At 42.8% G+C, this 27408-nt stretch overlaps 1 protein-coding gene across 1 annotated transcript; it reads left to right on the plus strand.

Annotated features, from left to right (window-relative positions):
• Window positions 1-6781: 6781 nt before the first annotated feature.
• Phyh (phytanoyl-CoA 2-hydroxylase) lies at window positions 6782-26580 on the plus strand. Its single transcript, XM_027405191.2, has 9 exons — window positions 6782-6935; window positions 10410-10468; window positions 12630-12740; window positions 14334-14502; window positions 15321-15402; window positions 16140-16321; window positions 21193-21342; window positions 23415-23549; window positions 26133-26580. The coding sequence occupies exons 1-9, from the start codon at window positions 6861-6863 to the stop codon at window positions 26184-26186; spliced, it is 1017 nt and encodes a 338-aa protein (XP_027260992.1). The 5' UTR covers window positions 6782-6860; the 3' UTR covers window positions 26187-26580.
• Window positions 26581-27408: the final 828 nt, after the last annotated feature.

Raw genomic sequence — 27408 nt, forward strand, 5'->3', positions numbered from 1 at the left:
CTGTTGAGAGGAAGTTAAATAGTTAATACTCTGAGCAAATCGTGAAGACTCAAAAGAAAATACCAGGGACTTAAGAGGGCCATGGGTGGGGCGTTGGTGGCTCACACCTTTAATCCCAGCACTCAGGAGGCAGAGGCAGACGGATCTCTGTGAGTTCAAAGCCAGCCTGGTCTCTAGAGCGAGTGCCAGGATAGGCTCCAAAGCTACACAGAGAAACCCTGTCTCGAAAAAGAAAGAAAAAGAGAGGGCCATGGATTCAGAATCCAGGAAAAGCCTTGGTCTTGACCAGTGTTGTCAGTGTGTTCAGAAACTCATGCATTGGTATCACTTGGGTACTTGTCAAGAGACATTTCTGCCCTTTCCTCAGACCCACAGTGTTTCTGGCTATGGAGCCAGGTAATGTCTTCAAAGCCTTTAGGGCTTTGTACTTTAAAGCTTGGAAACCACTAATCTCAAAAGGAATGGGAGTGGGGTGTAGAAAGGGGCTGTCAGGGATCTTTTTAGTCTTAGCTGTTCTGTTTATTTCTCATGCCTGACCTGTGACCCAGCAACATTGTGTGTGTGTGTGTGTGTGTGTGTCTATAAAGTTCCTTAATTCAAGTGTCTATCGCTGGGTTCAGTTTGGCAAAATCTATGTGGGACTCTTAAATTCATCCAACAGTCACTGTTACCCATTTTCTGGTACCAGTCTAAAACTCCACACTGGACAGTGTTGGAAATCTGTACAAGTTCTGTGATGGAGTTGCACCCCAAATAGTTGGGTAGAACGAATAGGATTAGCTGATTATAACTGGAAGAGCTGGACACTACTAAAGTCAATTCCTCTCATAAAACTAGAACTTTTGCAAAGGAATATCTAAGTTTAGCTTGTAATTTTCACAAGATGGTTTGAAGCTAATTGTTTCTAAAAAAAAATTAAACAACATACTTTTTTTGGCTCAGTATTTTGAAATATATTAGTCTTACAAATTGTGCATGACTTGCAATGAATTAAGTGGAAGGGTTTTGATTGTTCTGATTATATAGGTGTATGAGCAACACACTTACAGTCTGAATTCAGCATTGCCGGTCTTGAGCTGGTAAGATGGCTCAGTGGGTACAAGGTGCTTGCTTCACAAGCCTGATGGCATGTGTTCCACCCCCAGAATCCACTGGAAGGAAAACTGACCTCCACATGCACACTGTGGCATGTATATTCACACTTAACAATAAATACATTCTAAAATATTTTAAATGTTAGGAGTTCTAAATTTTGTCACCCTGTAGAGACAGAAACAGTAGCCATACTATTTTAGTTTTAGAGGTGATCAACATGAGTGTTTGAGAGACAGGAGGATAAATGCAAGTGCACAAACCCCACCCATGTCTGATCGGGCAATCACAGCAATCTCCCAGCATTCATGTGTCCCTTTCTCATTAGGAATCCATTTAAGAATCAGTCATGAAACACCAGGGACCACAGTGAAAACCCAGAGTCCTGTCCTAAGTGGAGCATAAGCACTGTTTGCCTTTGTTTAAGTCCTGTCTTGAATGAGAATAGGAGTGGGTGGATTAAACTAGCCCTGAGTCAACTAAGTTGGACAGCACTTCTGGGTATCTAGGCATGGTCCTGGAAACCAAAGCTCGCTATATGTGAGTGTGGTTTGCTCAGTGAGTATGGGTACATAGGTCTTGACTCTGTAAGGTGTCCCATACGTGATAGTCCTCAAATGTCGACACTATGTGTCATGCTGCCTTTAAGGGAGTTTAATGCCAGAGAAAGCTATGTAATTTAGCCCATCAAACTCCATGGAACTGGGTCTGGTAACACAAGGCTGTAATCCCATACTCAGGAAGCTAACACAAGAGGACCACAAATTCAAGGGCAGCCTGGGCAACCTAACAAGGCTCTGCACTGCTCTCCTCCAGTGCAAAGGGGGTGGGCGAGGAAGGTTGGGTGTGTAGCTCAGTGGTAGACTACTTGCCTAGTATGCACAAGGCCCCAGGTTTAGTCCACAGAACCAGCACAAACCAAATTTTCCTAAAAGAAAACAAAAGTAAAATTCACTATGGTTCCTGTAATCATCGTGTGATTATGGAAGAGACTGATGTAGCTTCCATTCTTGTGTTTCGGGAATAAAAATACATGTACATGGAAATATATAAGATGTAATGTTTAGCTTCCAGGCACATTTTGCATAGTTTTAGAGCAAAATTATATAAAATTTGAGGTCTAGGATATATCCCTTTGTTTGGGTCCACTTTGAGAAATAAAACAACAATAGTTTGAACCTTCCTGTTTCTGCTTACTAAAAGCTAGTTTTTATTTGTAGTACAGTCAGCAATAAAAAAAAAATCAGAAATGCTTATTTCTCAAATGTCAGGATAATACAGCTTACCTGGGCAGTTTGGAAAGTTGTAGAGCTCCTTGTCCTTCCTCTTCTGCAGCTTCCAAGTATGACGTAGGAAGCTGTGAGATGGAAACTGAAGCTGCACTGGAGACACCAAGGAAAACTGCAAGCAAGGAGTACAGCCAGCATGGGAAGGGCCGAATGGGCTGCTACCAGCAAGGCTGTAGGGTTGGGGCTGCTCAAGCCTTTTGGGGCTTCATCATGACTGCTCCAGCGCTGGAACATGGAGCTGCTGGGTTTAATGTTGGGCCTGCTGAAGTTTGGTCCTGATTTGGTCTGATCATTCCTTGCTATTTTCCTAATCCTTTTAGACTGGACATGCACACCATTAAAAACAATAATAAGATTTTAAATTTTTTTGAAAAAAAATTTTAAGATGTAGTTCTTAGCCTCCTGTGGGCAGAATGCTGACTGACTAAATTTAGGCAAAGTATTCACTGAACATGTTTATTGGACACACCCTCTGCAGCTACCTGGGGTCTACCATCAGCTGGAGACCAGGTGTTCAAACACATGAGCCTTTGGGGGACACTGTACATTCAAGCCACAACTGCCACCACACTGGTATTTCAGCTATGGATCTTGCTGCTGACGCTGCACTGTGCTGAAATTTCATGCAGCAGAAGTTACTTCTAATCTGGAAGTCAAATTCCCAGGGCATCTAACTGGAACTAAGACCCAGCCAACAACGTGACACCGTGGCTGGTGTCACGGGCTTACTGCTGGTTAGGGTGACGTGGGTGCTCACACTTTCCAAACCTATCCATCTGTTACTTAGACTGCATGGTTATGTCCATCAGAGTCTATTCTCAACCAGCTCATACTTGGAGAGACACAAGCTTGAGATTGTAGAGTGTAATTAAATAAATTGGTTTGCTAGGGACTGTTGTTCCATAAGAGGTAATTCCTATAGGGCCAAGCTACAAAGAATATGTTCATTAGAATTCTTGGTAAAGACCTGGTGTTTTCAACATAAGAAAATAATGTGTCCATTCCTGGACAGAATCCTGTCTTTCTTGTCTGTCTGTCTGTCATCTATTTATTTATTTTGAGACAAGTTTTCGCTGTGGTGGAGGCTGGCCTTCTGCATTGACTTCCTAGTTGGATATTGTTATTTTCTTTCCTTCTTCTTTGTTTTTTGTTTTTTGTTTTTTTTTTTTTTAAATCTCAATGTTATTTTGTTTGTCTGTTTTTCAAGACAGTGTTTCTCTGTGTAGTTCTGGAACTCACTCTGTAGACCAACCTCTCGAGTGTTGAAATTACAGGTGTGCATCTGCATCCCCAGGTACATATGCATTTACATAATGAACAATGCCAGTTCATGTGGTTAGCTCCAAGAAAAAAGTACACATGGCGGGCCATGCAGATAAGAGATTTTCTAGTGACGCCGGCAGGCCCTTTCGTCTTGCATTTACAGGCCCCTTAGAAGTAACGGGTTGGAGTGGGTAGCTCAGGAGTACAGTGCTTGCCAAGTACGAATGAAGCCTTGGGTATGATTGACCCCTGGTACCACAAAAATGTAAAAAAAAAAAAAAAAAAAAGTGAGCCAAAGAAACAAAAATCCTTGCCAGAATTATAGCAGGCCCTCTGATTTCAGCCTCCTGCCTCTTGTACACGCTCTCCTGTTCAGATTTTATTGTTAGGTCCATCACACATTCTTTTCTGCCACTAGTTTGAAAGCTCCCTACTAACATGGATCATTGCTCTGTCTCTTTCTAAACAGCTCTGTCCACACAGCACACCAAGTTTCTTCCCAGTAGATCGAACCCAGTACTTCATGCGCACTAGGCAAGTGCTTCACCCCCAGAAATGGTGAAATGAAACTCTCTTAAGTGTGTACAACTCTTGAACAATTTAGTCTGGGGTGGTTTTTGCTATTGTTCTTCCTACTGTTTTTAGTTGCTTAAATATAATTATTTAAAAAGTCATTCTCTTTAACTTAGACATTTGGGGGAAACTTTTCTGAGATAAATTTGTAAGTTGCTTTGAATTTCCAGGACAACCTCCAAAACAATACAGAGAAACCCTGTCTCAAAAAAAAAAAAGTTGCTTTGGGCCAGGTGGTGGCAGTGCACACCTTTAATCCCAGCACTCAGGAGACAGAGGCAAGTGAACCTCTGTGAGTTTAAGGCCAGCCTGGTCTACAAAGTGAGTTCCAGGATGGCCAGGGCTGTCACACAGAGAAACTGTCTCGAAAAACTAAATAATAAATAATTAAATAAAATTTGCCTTGGTCACTCCTCAGCCATTTGGCTAAAAACAAGTATAAAAGTTGTTTTCAAGGGAGCTGGAGAGATGGCTCAGAGGTTAAGAGCACTGACTGCTCTTCCAGAGGTTCTGAGTTCAATTCCCAGCAACCACATGGTGGCTCACAACCATCTGTTATGAGACCTGGTGCCCTCTTCTGGTGTGCAGATATACATGGAAGCAGAATGTTGTATACACAATAAATAAAATCTTTAAAAAAAGTTGTTTTCAAAACAGCAAAGTAGGTTTATAGCAGTGGTTCTCAACCTTCCTAATGCTGTGAGCCTTTAATACAGTTCCTCATGTTGTGGTGACCCCCCCCCCAGCCATAAAATTATTTTTGCTGTTACTTCATAACTGTCATTTTGCCTGTGACATTTTGCTGTGAAAGGGTCATTTGAGCTCTCCAAAGGTCGAGACTGACAGGTTGAGAACCATTGAGCTAGAGCCATGGCTCAGGTTAAGATGACTTGCTGCTCTTATGGAGGACCAGGCTTCAGTACCCAGCACCCACATGGTGACTCACAAACATTCATGACTCCAGTTCTAGGGATCTAACATGTTCTTCCAGCCTCTGCAGGCACCAGGTGTGTGGTGCACATACATACTTGCAGATAAAACACTCATACACATAAAGTAGATAAATCTACAAAAGATCTTTAATGCAAGTGTAAGCCTGCCACTGGGGTGAATGCCTGCTGCCATCTTCTCTGGAGGATGAGGCAGGAGGATCACTTCAGTCCAGAAGTCCTAGGCCAGCCTGGGCAACATAGTGAGACACCTCAGCCTCTATCTCAGCAAAGCAAAACAGATGCAGGACAGCTTACCGTTAGTGCGCTTGCCTAGCACGTTTATGTTTGAGCTCAGGTTCTAAATACAGCTGCAAGGAACATTACACACAGAGCCACAAGAACATGCTGCCTCACACACCGCAATTATGCACCCTAAGCCGGTCATTTCTCTGTTGGTTACGAAACCACCCATCCTCAGAATAAGGGTCTGCTGGAGGTGATTGCAGTTTTGTTTTCTTTCCTTCTGCCTGCAGTTCCCACTTTACACCAGGTGAGGGCAGTAAGAAGACCAGTTTCCCAAGCGAAAAGACGCCGCCAGTCCTGCTTTTAAACTGTGGGCCTCTTAAGATTGTCTTTCAGGACGCGGGTCAGGTTCCCATCAGGTTGCTCAGGTTGGACCGATGAGGTTAGGAGCTAGCAAAGAAATCAGCTGGCCCTGGGAGCTTCAGCTAACAGGAGTCTTGTCCCAGAGGTCAAGGCCAAAGGGCAGGCTAATGAACCAATCTCTGCCAGCCGAAAACAGGAAGTAGCTATCTAGCTACTGTCTCCCCTGGACTATGGCACTGTTACCAAATTATATCATGAAAGCATTTAAGAAATAAAAACATGTTTATGAAGACGCAATCTAGAAGCAACTCTGTACTAAAGAAACCAGAGAGACAGATTGAGATTATGTGTAGTGGAATTTCAAAGAGATTTTAGGAACAGAGTTTTTAGCTATGTAAAAAATTTTACGTATTATACCGGACGAGGGACTGGTGAGATAAAACAGTGGTTAAAGGAGCTTGCTGAACAAGGCTGACCATCGGAGTTTGATGGTGGAAGGAGAGAATCGACTTCCCCACGATTGTTCTCTGAGCTCCATAAACAAGGATGCAAACACACACATAAACAAAATGTAACAAGAATAATAAATTATACTAGACTGCGTGGATCGGATTTCTGGGAGTTACTTATTCCATACACGCTTAAAAATTAACAGCCAAACTTTCTAATATTTTTAGGATGAATTCACACTAAGTTAAATGTCTCTTTTGAACAGTACAGATGATTTTAATTTTTACTGCTGCATTGTGGGAGGAATAGTAACATAGATTGGTTGCTCATAGATTAAAACTACTAAGTTAAAAGTGTGGCTCAGTTCCCGAACTGCTTGGGGTCGCCGGGAGACCTCGCCCCAATCACTCGGACCTTCGCGTTTCAGTGCCACAGGCTGGAGTCTTGCAGATCAGAACAAAGCCACAGCGGCCTGGAGTGTGGTCTCCGTCATTACCTTGACCCCAGCACCCTCCCCCTGCTGAAGTGCACGGGAGGTGGGAGGTGGTGCTGCGTCCAGTCCTAGTTGGCTCACTCCAATCGCATCCAGGGGGCGGAGCCCAGCGAGGAGTTAAGTGAGGCCCAGGCCCGGGAGCTTCGTCTTCTGTCCTCCACCATGGACTTTCAGCGTGCTGGCGTCCGGCTGCAGGTCTTACTGGGACACCTCAGCAGACCCTCGGCCCCAGCGATTGTATCCTTTGGGCTACGGGGAGTCCGGGGGCGGTTTCAGGCTGGAAAGAGCATCTCCACCCTGGTGGTGGCTCCAAGAGCGTAAGAGAGCCACTGCTCTGCCGGCTCTTCCCTGTTCCCTCTCTCTGGGGGAGCAGGGAGGAGGCTGCATTCTCATCCATGTTCCGTGATCTCTCTCAGATCCCCAGAGGACCCTTATCCGGGCGGCGGGCGTGTGACTGCTGGGCCTGGGTGGCTGGTGTATGTCTCTGCACCATTCTGAGCCTGTTTAGCACCGTGGTTTCTTGCTTTATGTAAAGCGAGAGGTGTAAAACAAGAGGTGGCGACGTCATCACAAAGAGGACTTTGCCATTTTCAGCTGCCTTGGCATTTTTCTGCCCTGTACTTTTCTACACCTACAAATGTCAAGGACAGTTGCAATGTTGACAGAGGTTCAGGGCTGCTTGACTGTCAGGAGGGGGCGCCCGTCGTCAAAAAGAGAAGGGGCGGGATGCAGAACTCTACCCTGGAGATAGAAGTCCTTCTCTGCCTGTCTCCTTCCCACAGACGAGTGTGTGTGTTCCTGCCGCTCCTGATGCTGCAGGTCTCCAGGAGTTCAGCCGATAAAGTTCTAGCTCAGCCAGTTTTAATAACTGAGTTGAGGAGCCAATTTCATCCCCCAAACCCATTTTAAAAACCCCAGGCCTGGTGGTAGATTCTTGTGAGCTGGAGATGCAGAACTGAGGGTCGTTTGAGGCTTGATGGGCAGCCAGACTAGCCCAAGGGTAAAAGTGAGAGACAATGTCTCAAAAGCAAAACAAAACAAACAAAATCACTAAACCAAAGTTTGCAAGCAAGCAAGAGCGCGCGCGTGCGCACACACACACAGACACACACACACACAGACACACACAGACACACACAGACACACACACACACACACACACACACACACACACCCAGAGGTATCAAACTGTTGGCTGCTCAATCCAGGGTTCTCTCCCTGAAAATTGCTAGAATTAACTGCCTGGGATTTGCCCATAGGCATATTACATCAGTTCTGATTTATTTCCTGGCATCTCTAGCTGTTTATTTGATCTTCCCTATTGCTCTGACTGCTGGGTGGCCGGGTTTACAAGCAGCAGTGTGTCAGGCAAATTTAAACTCTTGTCTGCAGGTTGATAGAGACAGGTGGTAATGTCAGGTGATAATGATGTAACCTCATTTTAGATTGAGAAATGATGGTGAAAGACTAGAAATCCTGAGCATTGAAAGCAGTTGTTAGACTTGTGTATTATGTGGGGGTGGAGTACCACATTTTATTTCTTCTTCTTGGCAATTGGATGTACACTACAGTTTGAGAGCTTTAGATACACTGGTCCTAGATATATTTGGACTGAAATTGGTGCAGTCTCTGCTACTCTTTTGGATTTTTTGACTGTTTTGGGACAGGATCTTCCTATGTAGCTCTGGCTAGCTGGAATCTGCTATATAAACTAGGTTGGCCTAGAACTCACAGAGATTCACCTGCCTCTGCCTGGGACCAAATCCTGGGATTAAAGGTGTGATCCATCAAGCTCGGCTAGGTAGTGCACTCTTAACTTGAGTCAGTTTTCAATTTAAATAGCCAGATGTGGCTAGCAGCTGGTATTGGATATTGGACAGTGCTGGCCAAGAACCATAGTGAGTATATTACATACACAGACTTTTGGAAATTGTGGCAGTTTCTTCCCAGACTTAATTTGCTTCTAAGAAATGTGGGTTAGAGAAAGGCAAATCTTTTGTATTTACATAATTGGGATTAAACTGTAGTCACAGCTTCTGCATCCACTTTTCACTTAGCCTTCCATCATACATTTCAGCATCATTATACAACAACCAAGTTGTAGAAACAGTGGAGAGGGGCCAAGAGACTGGGCTGGAGAGATGGCACAGTGGTTAAGAGCACTAACTGCTCTTCCAGAGGACCTGGGTTCAATTCCCAGCTCCCACGATGGCAGCTGACAACTGTCTGTAAGTTCATCTCGAGGGGACCTGACACCCTCACACAGACATGCATGCAGGCAAAACCACCAATGCACATAAAATAAAAATAATTAGAAAAGAAAGATATAGTAGAGCAGCTGGCAACTATTTTTAATCCTGGTTGATCCAGCCAGTTCCAATCAGCCAGGGCTACAAAAAAACAAAACAAAACAAAAAACAGAAAGGAAAAGAAAAATGAAGCAAGAAAAACAACAAACCGGGTATGGTGACACATATCTACAATTTCACCACTTAGGTGGTGGATGGAGACAACAGGTTTGGGAGCTCAAGATCATAATTGGCTACACATGAAATTCAAGCCCAGCACCTGTTACATAATACAATATCTTAAGAAAGCCTAAAGCAATAATAATAATAATAATAATAATAATGTAAAAAATAACAATCTAGGCATGGCAATACATACCTAGAATCCCAGTATTCAGTAGGTTAAGACATGAGGAGGCTGAGGCCAACTGACTGTAAAACAACTTCCAGGCCCAATCTTAGTTACTCAGTGAGATCCTGCTTTTTTCAATACATGAATGAACACATTTAATGATAAACATGTTTGTGTGAAGTGACAATGTGGGGTTGGTTGGTTGGTTTGAGACAGGGTCTCACTATGTACCCTGACTGGCCTGAAACTCACTATGTAGACCAGGCTGGCCTCAAACTCAGAAAAATCTACCTGCCGCTGCCTCCCAAGTGCTGGGATTAAGATGTGCACCCTCCCACCTGAGTAGAAGTGACATTCTCAGAGCAGCCATTTAAGCTAAAAAAGCAGGAAAAGGGCTGTCAGTGATCTACTTACTGAGTGAAATAAGATCTTATAAACAAGCCGGGCGTTGGTGGCACATGCCTTTAATCCCAGCACTTGGGAGGCAGAGGCAGGTGATCTCTGTGAGTTCAAGGCCAGCCTTGGTCTCCAGAGCAAGTGCCAGGATAGGCTCCAAAGCTACACAGAGAAACCCTGTCTCGAAAAAACAAACAAACAAAAAGATCTTATAAACAAATTTCTAGCCTTTTTGATATTTAAAATTTTACTTGGCTGTTTAGCTCGTTTTTTTGTGCCCTAATGAGTGCAAAACTCTTAACAGATTAGACTGAAGTCACAACAGGCAAGGACCTAAGCCTGGGCTTACTTAGGTCTCTCCTCACTTCTACAGTGTGACCTGTGGTGGTTATTTCCTCAGTAGTTAGTGGAAGGCAATCATGGGGATGGCTCCAACTGAAGCTACAGGTTGAGACTCGGGGGTAATACCCTGACTCATGTTACAGTGACTGAACAGAAGATCTTCCTCTCTTCAGGCCACACTTCAGGCTGTGGTGACAGTGAGAGGAGACAACATAAGTGCCAGCAGCGTTGCCTGTCTAGGGCCATGCAAATGCTCCTTTCTCTAAAAACAAGGCTGAAGGCCAGTGTTAGACACAGAGCTTGGCTCCTTTGTTTTCCTTAATTCTTACCTAGGTAGCTAGCCCGGTATCATGGCCAGCTTCCCCTGCCAGTTGCCATCCTCAACAATTCCAGTAAGTTAATCTCATTTCAATCTGTAACTATGCTATATGTACATTCTGTTTAATTTTATGGCTGCTTGATACAAGATAATCATCTAAGAATCCTAATTGAGTAATACCTCCATAAGTTGGGTTGTAAGCAAGCCTGCTGGCTATTTCTTAATTAGTGATTGATGGAGGAAGACCCAGTCCATTGTGGGTGGTGCCACCCCTGGGCTGATGGCCATGGTTTCTATAAGAAAGCAGGCTGATAGACACATCTGCCCCAAATGATGTGACAGACTTTGATGATTCCCCCATGGAAGGCCTCACCGTACCTGCGGAGCGAGGGAGAGGGAACTGGGATTGATATGTGAAATAAGATTGTTTCTAATTTAAATTAGAAAAAAAAAAGGAAGCAGGCTGAGTAAGCCATGATGAGCAAGCCAGTAAGCAGCCTCCTTCTATGGTTTCTGCTCCTGCCTCCAGGTTCCTGCCCTGCTTGAGTTTCTGCCCTGAGTTCCTTCCATAATGAACAGTGATATGGAAGTGTAAACTAAATTCTTCCCCAAATTGCTTTTGGCCATGCTGTTTCAGCTCAGCAATAGTAGCCTTAACTAGGACAGTGTGTAAAAGTCTTTCTAGTGGTAGCAGGGATAGAATGTCCACTCTATAGCATGAAGCACCCTGCCTCATTAGAACTCACTGTAGAAACACTTCATTCCAGAAAGCATTCTAAATGGGACGGCTTCGGTGAACTTTGGAGAATCTAACTTAAATTTTCTTTGCATATTCTAAAATCCAAAAGGAAGGGAAAAATGGAAAATACATAATCTAAACCCTGACATATTGTCTAGCATTGTGTGCGTGTGCGCGTGCGTGTGCGTGTGTGTGTGTGTGTGTGTGTGTATGTAACTTATTTATTTTTGTGAAGCCAGGTAGGTCTTGAGCTGAAGATCCTCCTGCCTCAGCCTCCTAAGCAGCTGAAACTACTATAGGCCAGAACCTGGAATGTGTATTGCCTTGTTTTAAAAAAGAAAGCCCAACCTTCATAAATGCCAACCTGAAAGCGTGGGTAGGTGGATCTGAGTTTGTAAGCTTGTGATCTGCTTATGTGAGCTGTTTACTTTGCTTGCTTCTGAGACTGTACTGACTAAACAGTTTAAAATGTATAGCCTGGGTGTGGTGGTACATGCCTGGAATCCCAGACTTTGCAAAGTCAGGGCAAGAGGATTCCAAGTACAAAACCAGCCTGTGCTACAAAGTGAGACCCTGTCTTAAGAAATATATATAGTATGTATACACATCTTCTTTATTGTATTGATCCTCCATTTGAAAGACAATTCTTATTCACTGTTAGAAAAATTTAAAATTCAGAATTTTGAATTATTACTGAAAGGCAACCATTGTTTCTTGTTGTTGTTTTAAATAAATCATTTTTTAAAAAGATTTATTCATTTATTATGTGTACAGTGTTCAGCCTGCATGTATGTCTGCAGACCAGAAGAGGGCACCAGATCTCATGGCTGTGAGCCACCATGTGGTTGCTGGGAATTGAACTCAGGACCTTTGGAGGGCAGGCAGTGCTCTTAACCCCTGAGCCATCTCTCCAGCCCGAAACCATTGTTTTCAAACAAAATTTCCTTGCAACTGCTCTGCCACTGAGCGACATATCCATGCCCACTCACCTTCTTCTCTCTCCCTCTTCCTCTCTCTCTCCCTCGGTTTTGTTTTATATGACTTCAATCATAGTATGTTATGACAGGTATATCCGCAGTATTCTGCCATTTATCTTTTAACATCTATTGCATGGTTATAATTCCTTGGTTAATATTTTTCCAGTAATACACATTTCTTGGTGGCCATATGTAATCTTTTGGATTTAACAGTCTTTAAGCTTTCCTAGGTTACTTCAATAAAGCCATATAATAGAAATGTTAAATTACAAAGTATGAAAGTAGGCCGCATGTGGTGGCACACACCTTTAGACCCAGTACTCAGGAGGCGGATGAAGGTAGGTCTCTGTGACTTCAAGGCCAGCTTGGTCTACCTAACAAGTTCCAGGACAGTCAGAGCTACATAGGGAGACCCTGTCTCCCCCTCATCCTATGAATGTATTCCAGGTTCTTGGTATACTATTACCTTATAGATTTAAAATGGGTACTTACCTTGAGATTTTTTTCTCTTTTTTTAGGTATACTTTGGATAATAATGTCCTAAGCCTGGAACAGAGAAAATTCTATGAAGAAAATGGATTTCTTGTCATAAAAAATCTGGTATCTGATGATGACATTCAACGTTTTCGGTATAATACTGCTATTTATGATTTTACAAAAAAACCCCATGTATTATGTGAATGTAATGATAACACAAGTTAAATTAGCTTCTGCATGTTCAGAGTTTGTGTGTCTGTGTGTGACAGATGTGTGTCTGGGAATTGATGAGTGTGAGTACCTACACACGCATCTGGAGGTCAGAGGACCACCTTGCTGTTGGTTCTCTCCTTCCACCTTGTTTGAGATGAGGTCTCCTTTTTGTTTATCATTACATTTTCATTGGCCTGTGAGCTTCCTGCAATTCTCCTGCCTCTGCACATCTCACAGAAGCAAAGCAGGGAATATAGCTCCACACTGCCACGTCCACCTCCATTCACACTGCCACGTCCACCACCACACTGCCACGTCCACCTCCACACTGCCACGTCCACCCTTACACTGCCACATCCACCTCCACACTGTCACCTTAGTCTTAGAAGTGTGAGTTCTGGGGCCAGACTCTCTGGCTTGAGTCCTAGTCCGACCCCTGACATGATACCTTCTGTGCAATCTGCACATGCCTCGGTATTTTTTTAAAAAATTAGGCATTTTGATCTTACTGGTGTCTTAGTGTTGTTATTGGAACAAAATGAGGTAAAACAGATGAGAACACTAGGACCAGGGTTTGGCACTCCAGAGTTGCTACATGGTATTTCGGTATTTGCTTTTCAGATTTTTTTTTTTTCTTTTTACATTAGGGATGTTCAGCCTGTAACACCAAATAGATTTCATTGCCAAATCTAATACATCCTGGGTGATGACATGGTGCAATAGCTAGACAATCCTTTCATGTGAAAGGTTGAAATCAAAACACAGATGCACTAAAATAGTACATAAAATGCCTTTAGGCCTGAGTATATAAGTTGTGATGGAAACACAAGTGAATTTTATGTATAGACCGGGTCCCATCTCCAGGATATCACATTATGCATATGTAAATATCCCAAGTATTTTTTTTTTAAATCAGAAATCCAAAACACTTCTGTTCCCAAGCATTTCAGGTAAAGGACACTCCTCAGCCTCTTTCATTGCAATGTCACCATATCAAGAAACACTTCCCAGGCCAGGGAGATGGCTCAGTAGGTAAAATGTTTGCTGTGTGAGCAAAACGACTTGAATTCTGAAAATTCAGGTATGGCAACACTGGGGGAGGAGCACTCAATGGGCAGCCTACAGTGTAGCCTACACACACACACACACACACACACACACACACACACACACACACACAAGCACACGTGGCTGTATATATCTGTAACCCTAGAATGGGAGGAATAGCACTCGAGAGCCATCCCGTCTAGCCTAAACACACACATGCACATGCATACAGACAGCATATACCTGCAACCCCAGCGCTAGGGGGAGGAGAATTAAACACAGACACCAACACAATTTCCATACTGGTCTGCTGTGGGTGAGGTATTTTGAGGCAGTGGTTCCAGATAGAAGGCAGGACTGCTGGACTCCTTCCTGTGAACATTAGTCTACTAGAACAGAGAAGCTGTCCCAGAATCGGCAAATCTCCAACAGGGCAGGGCCAGCCAAGTACTTGTAATGACATTCTTTGTAAATCTCATTTCTAGAGAGGAGTTTGAAAGAATCTGCAGAAAGGAGGTAAAGCCACCAGGGATATTTCTAATGAAAGATGTGGCCATTGCAAAACAGGATTGTACACTAAATGAGAAAGTGATTACGAAGATCCAGGATTTCCAAGAAGACGAGGAGCTCTTTAGATACTGCACCCTCCCCCAGGTGAGAGCCCGGCCTGCCTTCCCACCTAATGGCCAGACTTTGAGTCTGATCAATTTATTCCTTCCAGCTCTCAATTTACTCTGCCCCACACTGGCTATTGACAACATCCAGAGACACTGACAGTTGTCATAACTGGGGTGGGGTGAGCTAATGGCTTCTAATGGGTAGAGGTCACTGATGATGCTAATGGAACCTATAATGCACAGAGGGGTCCCCAGTCCAAATTAAGAATTATCTTATCCCAACTGTCCATGGCATCTTGATTGAGTTTCCTGTGGACTGTGCTGTTTGCCGTGAGAAACAAGAGACTTCATCTAAGACTCGATAACCAGAATATCAAGTTACAAAGCTATTATTTATAAATTTATTCATTTATTGTAATGATTCTGGTCAGTAAAGGTATAAGATAAGGCTTTTTGTTGCTTGTTTGCTTGCTTTGTTGTTGTTTTGGTTTTGGTTGCTGTTGTTTTGGTGTTTGGTATTGCTGATCCAATGCAGGGCCTTGTCCATCCTAGTCAAGTTGTTGGCCTCTTTTAAGTTCTGAAATACCTGGAGTGTTTCACTGATCCCGATATGTGGTCATGTACACAATGCTGATAAGCTCCTGAGCTGCCAGCCCTGCAATTTTTTGTTATTGTTGTTGTTGGTTATTTTAGACTGGAGTCTGACTCTGTCTAAAACTGACTCTGAAATCAGGATCTTCCTGCTTCAGTCTGCTCTGCCATCTTGGTTCTACTGTAGATCATTGTATGCTATGTCATTTGCCTGTACTTCTGACTCCTATGAAGTTATTTTTTTTTTTACTGCTTTTCTCTTAGATTCTGAAATATGTGGAGTGTTTCACTGGACCCAATATCATGGCTATGCACACAATGCTGATAAACAAACCTTCAGATTCTGGTAAAGAACTCTTCTCCACTAGAGACACACAAGAGAAAAGTATTGCTAGATTAATATGTAAGGCTGATGTTGAAACCCAGGTCGTGTGTATAGCTATCAAACTTTAGATGAGGAAATGTATAAACTTTTACTTAACTCTTAAAACAGTTTATATTATACAACATTGAACAGTAGCAGGGATTTCAGATAGTGACTGTAGAGGGTATTGCCAAATAGTCACACAATAGGCTGTAGAATTCAACAATCAATAGTTTGTATATCATAAACTCCTCCTATTCAATGTGTCTAAGCTTTTTTTTAAATTCTTCTAGACAGGGCTTCTCTGCGTAGCCCTGACTATCCTGGAGCTCAATTTGTAGACCAGGCTGGCCTTGACCTCACAGAAATCCACCTGCATGCAGATCCTCCCATGTGTTGGGATTAAAGGTGTGCACCACCAAGGCCTGGCCATTTATTTGGTTTTGGTAGATAGGTCAGTGTTCCAGGTTTTCAGGCAAATGACAAAATTCCAAGACTTCAGCATTTTTTTTTTTTTTTTGACAGTGAGTTCTTTTTTTGGGGGGGCGGGGAGCGGTTCAAGACAGGGTTTCTCTGTGGCTTTGGAGGCTGTCCTGGAACTAGCTCTTGTAGACCAGGCTAGTCTTGAACTCACAGAGATCCGCCTGCCTCTGCCTCCCGAGTGCTGGGATTAAAGGTGTGCACCACCACTGCCTGGCTGACAGTGAGTTCCGTTGCAGGCAAGAAGACATCTCGGCACCCCTTGCATCAGGATCTGCACTACTTCCCCTTCCGTCCCAGCGATCGCATTGTTTGTGCTTGGACCGCCATGGAGCACGTTGACAGAAACAACGGTTGTCTGGTTGTGCTCCCAGGCACCCACAAAGGCACTCTGAAGCCACATGATTACCCCAGCTGGGAGGTAGGTCTGCATCACTGCTGCACCTCTGTGCACGTGTGTATGGTATGTGGGTGTGCATTCCTGTGTGTGCACATGGGCGTCCTGGCCAGAGGGCAGCCTTGGGTGCCATTTCTCAGCTGCCTTCCTTCTATCTTTTTTTTTTTTACGCAGGTCTCTCACCAGGTAGGCTAGACTGGATGGCCAGTGGGCCCCAGGGTCAGCCAATCTCTTCCTCCCCAGCATTGGGATTAAAGTGAACACTGCCACACCCAGCCTTTTCTTTCCTTTTTCACATATGTTCTGAGGACAAGCTCAGGTCCTCATGCTGGAACAACCATCTCCTCAGCCCAGTAGCCGAGTCTTTCCAGAACACCTTTGCCGTTTTTTAGTTTACATCGGTGTACACAAGGAGCCTAGGAGGGAGACTGTACTTCCTTTCTTAGCAAGAATCAGAGAAGGTTTGAGGATGTCAGATAAAAACATCCAGTTCTATCTATCCTCTCAACACGTGTTTGAAAGCCAAGCCAACGACGGGGACTTGGGTCTGTGCTACATAAGTTCTGTCACAAAGGCCAGTCATAAACATTTCAGCCCCAGACACATGTAATAAATGACAAATTCATCTTACTCACCAATCGACGATGTATCTCAGAGTAAAGAAGAGGGGTAGACTGTTACCTACAATTGAAAAGACCAGCATAGACACTCGAGCAGTAGTTCTTGACCTCTGGGTCACGACCTCTTGGGTGGCCAAATACCCTCTTACACTGGAAAACAGATATTTACATTACAATTCATAACAGTAGCCAAACTACATGAAGTAACAATGAAAATAATTTTATAGTTGGGGGTTTCGACATCATAAGGAACTGTATTAAAGGGTTGCAGCATTGGGAAGGTTGAGAACCACTGCACTAGAGAGAGCTGGTGACTGAGTTGAGCATTGAAGATCATGATAGAAATTATTTCTAGAAATAAGGTGTGGAGGTCAAGGGCAAGGTATGCTAAGGAGCATGAGAAGCTGGGAGCTCCAGGTGCAGATGGGTTGGGGGCTCCAGGAACATTGAAAAGCTTAGCAGAGGGAAGGCAGCCTGGAAGGACCAGATTAGAGAAGTTTCATGCTGACTCTATTTTGCTTGGGGTACATGGACTTTCCCTTTTGCAGGCAGCTGGCAGAGCTTTCATTTAAAGAAAGTTTATTATACTCTGTTTAGACTATAATTGTCATATAATTAACTACATTTTTTAGTATATAATGTGATCATCTTTGGCATGTACACAAATTGGTTACTACACTTGAGAAACTAAAATTCCCTCTGGCTTGGTGTGAAGGCACATGCCTGTAATCCTAGCAGTTAAGAGGCTGAGGCAGGAGGATGGGAAGTTCCAGGATGGTCTAGGCAACATTGCAAGAGTCTGTCTCAAAAAAAAAAAAAAAAAAGGAGGAAAAGAAGAAAAAATCCCTTTCCACCAGTTATCAAAAACTGTCACTGAGCTGTTTTCCATTTTTACAGATTTGCCTGCCCTTTCTAAAATGTTGCATAAATACAGTTCTGTAGTATTCACTCTTGTGTGGCTTCTGTTGCTTAGTGTACTTGAGATTCTCTGGTGGTGTATGTCTTGATAGTTCAGTTCTTTGCATTGCCAAGCTTCATTTTACTGGCTTGGAGGCACCCTGTCTTCTTACCCATTCAGCTCTTGCTGTGGAGAGCTATCAAAGGCTTTTGCATCTATGAATGAGGAGATCAAACCAGTTCTTCAGGAACAGTTATTTGGAGGTATGGTACAAGATGCACTGATGATTTGGGAAATGAGAGGCAGAGAACCAGGAGGTATGTTCTCAGTGTTTCAAATCTAAGGCCAGAAGACCCTGAGCTCTAAGATGAGGGTCCAGGTAGATAGTGTATCCATGGTAACAACAGGGAACTGAGCTTCTTGAGGAAATGGAGAATCTTGCTTACAGAGCTTGTCTTAGGAAGTCGGTTTCTGGTTTTTATTTTTGGTGTGTGTGTGTGTGTGTGTGTGTGTGTGTGTGTCTGTGTCTGTGTGTGTCTGTGTGTGTGTGTGTGTGTGTGTGTGTGTGTGTGTGTGTGCGAGCTCATGCGCACGTGCCCACCATAGCACACATGAGGAAGCCAGAGGACACCTTGCATGAGTTTGTTTTCTTCTACTTTATAGGTCCTGGAGGTCACTCTTGGCAGCAACTGTCTTTACCCACTAAGCCATCTAGCTATCCCAGGACTTTGAATTCTTAAAGTGATACTATGTGACATATGGTTATTATGTGAAAGTATTTCAGTCTATTCATGATGGTACACCTGAAATTGTGAAATTCATCAGTTTAGGGTTAGGTAGAGGGACAGAGAGATGGCTAAGTAGTAGGTGAAGGTACCGGCTGTGAAGCCTAATTGATCCCTGGGCTCCACATGGTGGAAGGAGAGAAATAAATCCCATAAATTGTCCTGTGACTTCCATACATGTGCTGTGACATGAGCATCCCCTCCTCACACAGTAAATGTATGTATATGTATATGTATATGTATATGTATATGTATATGTATGTATGCATGTATGTATTTTTTTTAAGGTTAGGTAAGGGTTGGTCTGTATCAGGCTTTTTGTTTTGGGTCACCTACCAGCTCCCAAATCATGACACAGAGACTAATTATTAATTTTGAATGCTCAGCCTAGCTTAGCTTGTTTCTGGCTAGCTCTTTTAATTTAACCTGTTTTTGTTTTATCTGCCGTTTGCCCCTGGACTTGTTACCTTTCTTACTTCTGCATATCTTACTTTCACTGCTTCTCTCTGGCTGGCTGGCATCTGCCTATCTTCTTGCCCTGGGCATGTCCCTTGTTCTCTCTCTCCTTCTTTCTTGTTCCTCTTGTTCTTTTTCTTCTCTTCTAGATTTCTCCTCCTACTTATTCTCTTTGTCTTCCAGCCCCACCTATCCTTTCTCCTGCCTAGCTATTGGTCATTTGGCTCTTGTTTGTTTGTTTTTAAGAGTCAGGGTTTCTGTGTGTAACAGTCCTGCCTGTCCTAGAACTTGCTTTGTAGACCAGGCTGGCCTTGAACTCACAGAGATCCACCTCCCTCTGCCTCCCAAGTGCTGGGATTAAAGGTGTGCACCACCACCACCTGCTTGTTCAGCTCCTTATTAAACCAATCAAGTGCTTTCAGCAGGCAAGGTAAAACAAATGCAACACATCTTTTCATAATTAAACAAATGCAGCATAAGCAAAAGTAACACATCTTTGCCTAGTTAAAATAATATTCTATAGCACTGGTGCAAGGCACAGGGCTAGGCTCTGGCTGATTTAACAAAAGGGAATGATCTGGAGGATTTCCAAGCAGCAGCATTTCCAGACCAGCTTGTCTTAGTCAGGTTACACACCCACCTTGCTGGGAGAAAAGGGCCCAGGATTCAAATTGCAACACTAGCCCACAGAAAAATGGCCATTTCCCAAAAGGAATTTGGGATAGTCTTAGCAAGAGTAGGATGCTGGGAAGATAGCCCAGTCAATAAAATGCTTGCTTTGTAAGCATGATTCCTTAGAACTTATTTAAAACAAACAAATGAACAAACAGCTGAGCGTGGTGGGCATGCTTGAAATCTCTGCTGAGGTGGAGACAGGCTAAATTCTAGGGCTCACTGGCCAGCCTAATCTACTTGGTGAGTTCCAAACTAGAGAGAGAGATTGTCTCAAAAAACAAGGTACGAGTTTTTAGTCCTCCTACTGGATATTTTGAGGTAGAGACTTATGCAAGTAACTCCAATTAAATTCAGTGAGTCACACACAAAAAGGAGGCACAGAGTGGGCATGCGAGTGCACTCCAGTGTGAAATCGTCAAAGAACAAAAGAAAAGAATGAGGCAAAACATATAAGAGGGAAAAATGGTAGACAGTAGCCAAGGAGCAAAACCTTAGGCTGATCTTGATCATTGTGCTTCCTCCTCTCAAGTGCTGGGACTACAAGGATTTGCCATCACCCCCTGGCCATTTGTTCTTTTTTTACTATTTTGGTTTACTCTGGGTGTGACATAGCGTTTTGCACTTCCCTTCCTGATCCTCCTGACAAGTAGGAGGATGATGCATAGGAAAGTCTGGACAAGGAGAATGCCATGCTAGGAAAGAATGCTACTGATTCAGGTTGGACAAATGTGTTTGTTTGCCCTAACATTAGCCAGGGTTCTGTAGCGGAACTGAAACAATAGGGTGAGTAAAACCTAGATGTTTTCTGGAGAGCTGTTGGTGCTCCATCCATGATAGAAGCCTGGAAACACTGGTTCTAATGTCAGCAAAGGAGCAGCGGTGATGGCGGCACCAAGGAAAGGAAAGATAAAGAACCAGAATTCAGGTAGTCTTTTGGCCACCCCCTTTGTATCTACTGCTCCCCTACTCTGGGCAGGTTTTCCTATTTCCATTAAGACAATCAGGACCATTCTTCAGCTGAGGCTTCCTACCCGGGAAATTCTAAGAGGTGGAGAATTAACAGTAAGACAGGCATCAAACCCAGGTTAACCACAAGAGGCAAAGCAGGTCAGTGTAAATCAGTTATAACTAAATATGCTGTAGTTGGGCATGTGAGGAGGTCAGAGGACAACTTTCAGGAGTAGGTTCTCTCCTTCCTCCATGGGTTCTGGGTGTCTGGGTGTCATGCTTTTGTGGCAAGTACTTTTAACCAGTGAGCCATCTCATCTGCCCACTGTGGGACTTGTGAAAAACAGACATCAAAGAAAATTCTATATATTAAAAAAAATTGAGAGTCTAATTTAGACATACTGTTATCATGAAGGAAGTTCAAGGACTCTTGCTTCCCCTGATAGACTGATGATGAAGTCTTGGCTATGGTAGCATCTTGAATATGAATACTTCTTCTCCTATGTGTTCTAGGGAGGGATTAACAAAATGTATCATGGCATCCAAGGCTACAAGCAGGACAATAACAGGGTGCACCTGGTGATGGAGAAGGGAGACACTGTTTTCTTTCATCCTCTGCTCATCCATGGATCCGGTCGAAACAAAACTCAAGGATTCCGAAAGGTATGTATTCAGATTGCTACATCTCCAAAAATGAGTGGACTAGAACAAAAATCTCAAGATATGTTAAGATAGCAAAGAATGCAGGACTTTTCATCACTAAGGGCAGTTTATTTACCAGGATATGCATGTATATTCACTCTGTTAGGCCCTTAACCCTGTGGACACAGAACCATAACCATTCATGGAATTACTTCTGAACAAAAGTAGTCTTTTCAGCACACAGCTGCTGCTGAGGTTAAAAACAATGACTGAATTACTAAACTAGTGTCATTTGGAATTCATCTTGCTTATTTTACACACAGGAGGGACGCTTATAGCATTTTTACTACTGAGAAAAATAGTATTGATGCAAAACAATACTGAGTTCTGAACGGCACAGCAGGGATACATTTTTTTTCACTCCTTAGCTTCAGAGTGTTTACAACTTGATACTTTGTTAACATTCCCCACAAATGCTGCCACTTCTCACTTGGAGGAGTCCAGTAGATGTGACAGTACTGTGAATGCGCGCTTCCTCATGGGAACAATTCCAAACATCAGGGCTCCTTTGGGACTAAGTGGGGCTTGCTGGCTATCACTTGGTTCCCACCATCCTTCTTGGGTCTTTGAGCCCAAAAGTAAGGCACCAAACGTATCTTGCATTCACTTATATTCCCACTAGGTTCTCTGAAGCTTGGGATTAGGTTGAGAGGTGGAGGTGTTGCCTCAGGATGAAATTTAAGAGGCTGCCAAAAATTCAGCAGTCAAGCTAAGTCATAGTTTAATATAACAAAATTAAACAGCCATGCTTCTTATTATGCCAAATTTTAAGATAAGAGCGTGGAATGACCCTCAGAGTTGTGCAAGTGTGAGGTGTAGGCATTGCAATACAGATAATATAAGTTTTGATATACTGAATTAGCCATTTTCTATATTTTTCTAGTGTCTTGAATATTCTAGAAAAATATTTGCCATTGTTTCATAATAAAATGCATATGGGAAAGCACATTTTCCCCTTTGTCTTGGTCTCTGATGCAGCTCCATCTAGCACACAGGTGGCATAGGTGAGGGGATTTGAGACTGTGGAAATCAGTATTCTGAGCAAAGTAGAAAGTCCTCTGAGTAATGTGATCACCTTTAGATAATGAACTAGTGACAAAGAGGAGGAATTTTAACGATTGCTCTTCAAGCTTGGATTTATTTACAAATTTTTCTAGAATGGGGAGAAGCTCGGAGTTTCAGCCTTCCTTCAGAAGGAAGCAAGGTGGGTTCACAAAATTGACTGTTGATGCCCCTGTTAATTTGAGAGGGTATGTGTATTATTTTTCTGGAGGTATTTTCAGTTTCCATGTCTGTTTCCATTGAAATAATGACCCATCTCAAATTCAACTGGGTAACAAAGTTGACTGAGATGATGGTAAAGTCTGGTGTGGTACACACTTGTAATTGCAGTACTCAGGAGGCTGATGCAGAGGATCACATGTTCTGAGAACTGGGGGACAGTTTATGCAACACAGAAAGTTCCAGGCCAGATTTGCTACATAGTGAACCCTAACCCAAAAAAAAAAAAAAAAAAAAAAAAAGATGAGAAATAACAGGGAACACCATCCATTTTATGGACTTTAGGATTTGGGAAATTTTAAATGCCTAACAATACTGAAGATCTCTTAAGGGACTGGAATTCCTAAATATACCTTTAAAAAACAATTATCACAACTAATTAAAAAAAATCTTTTGTGGGCCAGTGAGATGGTTCAGCAAATAAAGGCACTTGCTCCCAAGCCTCATGAGCAAAGTTCAGTCCCTGGGGGTCACAGGGTAGAAGAAGAAAACCAACTCTCAAAACCTGTCCCCTGACCTCCATGTACACACACACTTTAAAACTTTTAAAAATCTTCTGTAATTTCTCAATTAGCCTTCAGCTGTGGAAGCTATGTGTGAGGAGACTGGTTTAGGATGCTATAGGCCATCCTTCCAGTTGAGAAATCAAATCCCAAGTGAAATACTTCCTTTCTAGGACTCTGCTTGGTTTGGGGGCATACTGGGATTGACAGGGTGCTTGTCTCCAGTATCAGTCTCTCCTTTCTGCACAGGCAATTTCCTGCCACTATGCCAGTTCCGACTGCCACTATATCAAAGTGAATGGCACCAGTCAAGAAAATATCGGGAATGAAGTTAAAGAGTTAGCACAGAAACGCTATGGAATCCAAAGCAACATTGACTTTAAGGTACTTGCATGAAACCACAAAGGAAACTCTGGGGTTCTCTTTCTTCAGATTTAATTTGAAAGCATATAGACTTCTGTTTGATGTTGGCTTCCATTGTTGCTGGATCTGTCAAGAATGACAGTGTAGGCCATTAGCTATAGACAGTGTTGATACTGATCAGACAATCTCAGTGAGTGGGCACATTCACTTTTGAAAGCTGGGCTTATTTTCTTTGTCATCACAAATTCAGGCTTGGGGCTCAAGGATGCTGAGTTAATGATAGTTAGTGTACCTCAGGTCACATAGATACCATGTTGCCATGCTGTCTCCAGTCATCTAGAGTGTCTTTATCCCACTTTAGAACCTACAAAGGTGAGAATGTGGACTCTACATAATTTCTAAATCTCAATAAGAAAATCACTTTGAGCTGGGCATTGGTGATGCACGCCTTTGATCCCAGCACTCGGGAGGCAGAGGCAGGCGGATCTCTGTGAGTTTGACGTCAGCCTGGTCTACAGAGTGAGTTCCAGGATAGTCAGGGCAAAAAGAAAAACAAAGAAATCACCTTGGATAATTAAAACAAAAGTAGCCACAAATGTGTCCCATATCTGAAAATGCTTTGATTTCACATTTGCAGGCCCCAAATTTCTTGTCTTTCATCTCCCTCTGTCCCTCACATGGAAAACTCAGGCTTGGGTCTGACAAGGATGTAGTCAGCTCTCCCCCTGTGAGGTTCCACATTTGTAGATTTGGCCAACTGAAATACTGAAACATATTTAAAGTGTTTAGGGCTGGAGAAATGGCTCAGCAGTTAAGGGTGAGAACTGCTTTTGCAGAGTACCTAAGTTCAGCCATTACAGGCTTCAAGTGGCCTCTACCCGGTTTCAGGGAATCCAACACCTCTGACCTTTTTAGATACTGCCCTCACATGCACATACTCATACACAGACACACCTACATCCTTAAAAAAGAAATTAAACCTTTTGAAAAAGTATTTGAAAAAGACTACATATGAGCTGGGTGGTGGTGGCACACGCCTTTGATCCCAGCACTCAGGAGACAGAGGCAGGCGGAGCTCTGTGAATTTGAGGCCAGCCTAGTCCACAGAGTGAGTTCCAGGACAGACTCCAAAGTTACAGAAACTCTGTCTCGGAAAAAAAAAAAAAAAAAAAAAAAAACCAAAAAAAGACTCCATATGTACTCAACATATACAGACATTCGTATCACTCCTTCCTTAAGTAATAAAACATCAATTTACATGACATTTACATTCTGCCAGGTAGTGTGGGTAATCCAGAGATGGTATATGGTATATGGTAGGATGTATATGGGCTCTATTCAAATACTATGCCATTTCATACAAGCGACTTGCAGTCCCAGGGATTACAGTATCCAAGGTGAGTCCTGGACTGTATACGGTCAGCCTTGAGGTTGGTCAAGGTTATGCTAAATGAGGCCTCAGCTGCTGGTTTTCATTACTTGGTAAGTTAGAGTTTGTCAGGTTTATTTAGAAGAATAATGCCAACTCCTACTATGTAACTATTTCTAAGACACAGAAACACTTTTCACATCACCTATTCATGTCACTTACTTATATTCCTCACTGAATTACAATGTAACAATCAGAATAGCTTCGTGTCATTTCCTAAAAAAGCTGGAGGTTGATCTAAGTGGCAGAACTAGGTTTTGGAGCTGGACTAATTCATTCTTTTTACCATACCTTATGGCTTGCTCAAAAGATAAACAATAAATCAGAAAATATAAATTGTATTATTAGAAATGAAAAGGAACTGGGCTTGGTGGTTAACTCCTATAACTGCAGTACTTGGGAAGCTAAGGCAGGAAGACTGTTGCAAGTTCAGAGCCAGCCTGGGCTACACGGTGGGTTCTAGGCTGACTTGGGCTACAGGGTAAGACCCTGTCTCAAAAATAAAAACTGCACCAATATGATGACTCAGAAAGTGAAGGTGCTTGCCACCAAGCCTGAGGACCTGAGTTCAACTCCTTCAACTCACGTGGTAGAAGGAGAGACCCAATTCCCACAAGTTGTCTTCTGCCCTCCACCTGTACTGTGGTTCATATGTATGCCCATGTGCTCACACACACACACACACATACACACACACACATACAAAATTAATATATAAATAAAATGTAGTAAGAGCACAAAACAACAATAATAAAAACAACAGTGGGGAGAACAAAATTTAAAAACCAACTAGTAACCCATTATATTATAATGTAATCTTGAGGAGAATTTTCACCATACTTCAGGCAGATAACATTAAGGACTAGTGGAAAGACAGTAAACAAGTTTTTAACTGTGGTCAAGTCTTTTATGGACCTAGTTGCATCATCTGCCATTAGTACCTGTGTCAAATTATTCAGGGCAGGTGGCTGGGAACCTACCTGCATAGCATAGTTAGCACTATTTTAGATATGGATAGGTAGACTGATTGGAGTCCCAGATCATATTTTATTTACTAACCAATTTAATGATTAATATTTTTTCCTATTTAGTTATTTGTAGAGGCTAGAACCCTTTTTCTCATGGAGGGTGGGCCAAGGGAAGTGCCCCTCAAACTTTCTTTGCTATTATTTCAGGATGTCTGGATGTTTCGAAGCCGACTTGTAAAAGGAGAAAGACTAAACCTTTGAAATACTCAAGAGTGGGGTGTGGCAATGAATGCCTATAATCCCGACACTCTAGAGACTAAGAAGGAGCATCGTGGGTTAGAGTACAGCCTGGGCTACATAGCAAGATACCATCTCCTTCCCTTCCTCCCATAAACAAAACAACAAAATTAGCTCTTCATTATAATTCTTTCAAAGGAAACATCAAAGCAAAACAGGACATCTCAGGAAAATGTTTTCTTATTGAGATGATGTCATCTTTTCTATCACCTGTTTACAAAATCAAGACACACGTACTGAAGACTTAACTGCCCAGATTTAATTAGGTGGTGCTGTTGCTTTAATTGAATGAACTAATACTGTTTTAAGATTAGCTAACTTGGGGTGTAACTAATAAAGATGACAAAGTATAATTTAAGCATTTTCAGCATTTCTTTCATTCCATAAACACTTTACCCAAGCAGACATGAATTATTGGAAGTCCAGTCTAAATCAGTTTCCTGTCATGAGAGGCTTGTGTTCTAGTCTAGAACACATAGTGAACATTCACAGTAAATGACGGGCGGAAGAAGAGCAGCGTGGAGCTCAGTAAAGGCTGAACCTCGTTTTCCAACACATGCTTCCTTGCAAGGCTTCCGTAAAAACGGACTAGTCATCTCCGGTAGTTGGCTTTGATGCAGAACAGTGAAGACAAGAGTGCCTTGTCTGTAGTTCTCTCTGGGCGGGGCAGCTGAAAACCTTCTCCCAGAATGAGTAAAACCTCTCTCTTTCAAACACGGGGCTTTGGGGTTTTTTTTTGTTTCTATTAGCGTTGGACTGTGGACTATTAACATTGGGTGACCTCTGCAGTTTATTTCTATACCAGCTGGAGGCAGCAGCGAAGTGTGTCCCTTAGTTTTCAAAATCCTAGTTAGGGCTTTGGTAAAGACAAAACAGCAAGTTCCTTTCTTGATACTATGCTCAGCACCAGTTTTCCTGAATTTGTTGTTTGGATGCTTATCAGTTTCTTTATCAAGACAACCCTCGCCCCTTCTAAGCCCAGCTTTGCCAAACCCAGAACTGTGGGTATACTAGGCCAGTGCCCTACCACTGAGCTATATCCTGAACCCTTTGTTTTTCTTTATTTCAGACAGGCCTTGCTAAGTTTCCCAGATGTCTTGGAACTATGCAGCTCAGGCTGGCCTTGAACTTGAAATCCTCACACTTACAAGCCATCTCCCAGCCCCAGATTTGCTCTGTTTCTTAT

This window comes from Cricetulus griseus, chromosome 3 (assembly GCF_003668045.3).
Source record: "Cricetulus griseus strain 17A/GY chromosome 3, alternate assembly CriGri-PICRH-1.0, whole genome shotgun sequence".
NCBI classification, from domain to species: Eukaryota; Metazoa; Chordata; class Mammalia; order Rodentia; family Cricetidae; genus Cricetulus; species Cricetulus griseus.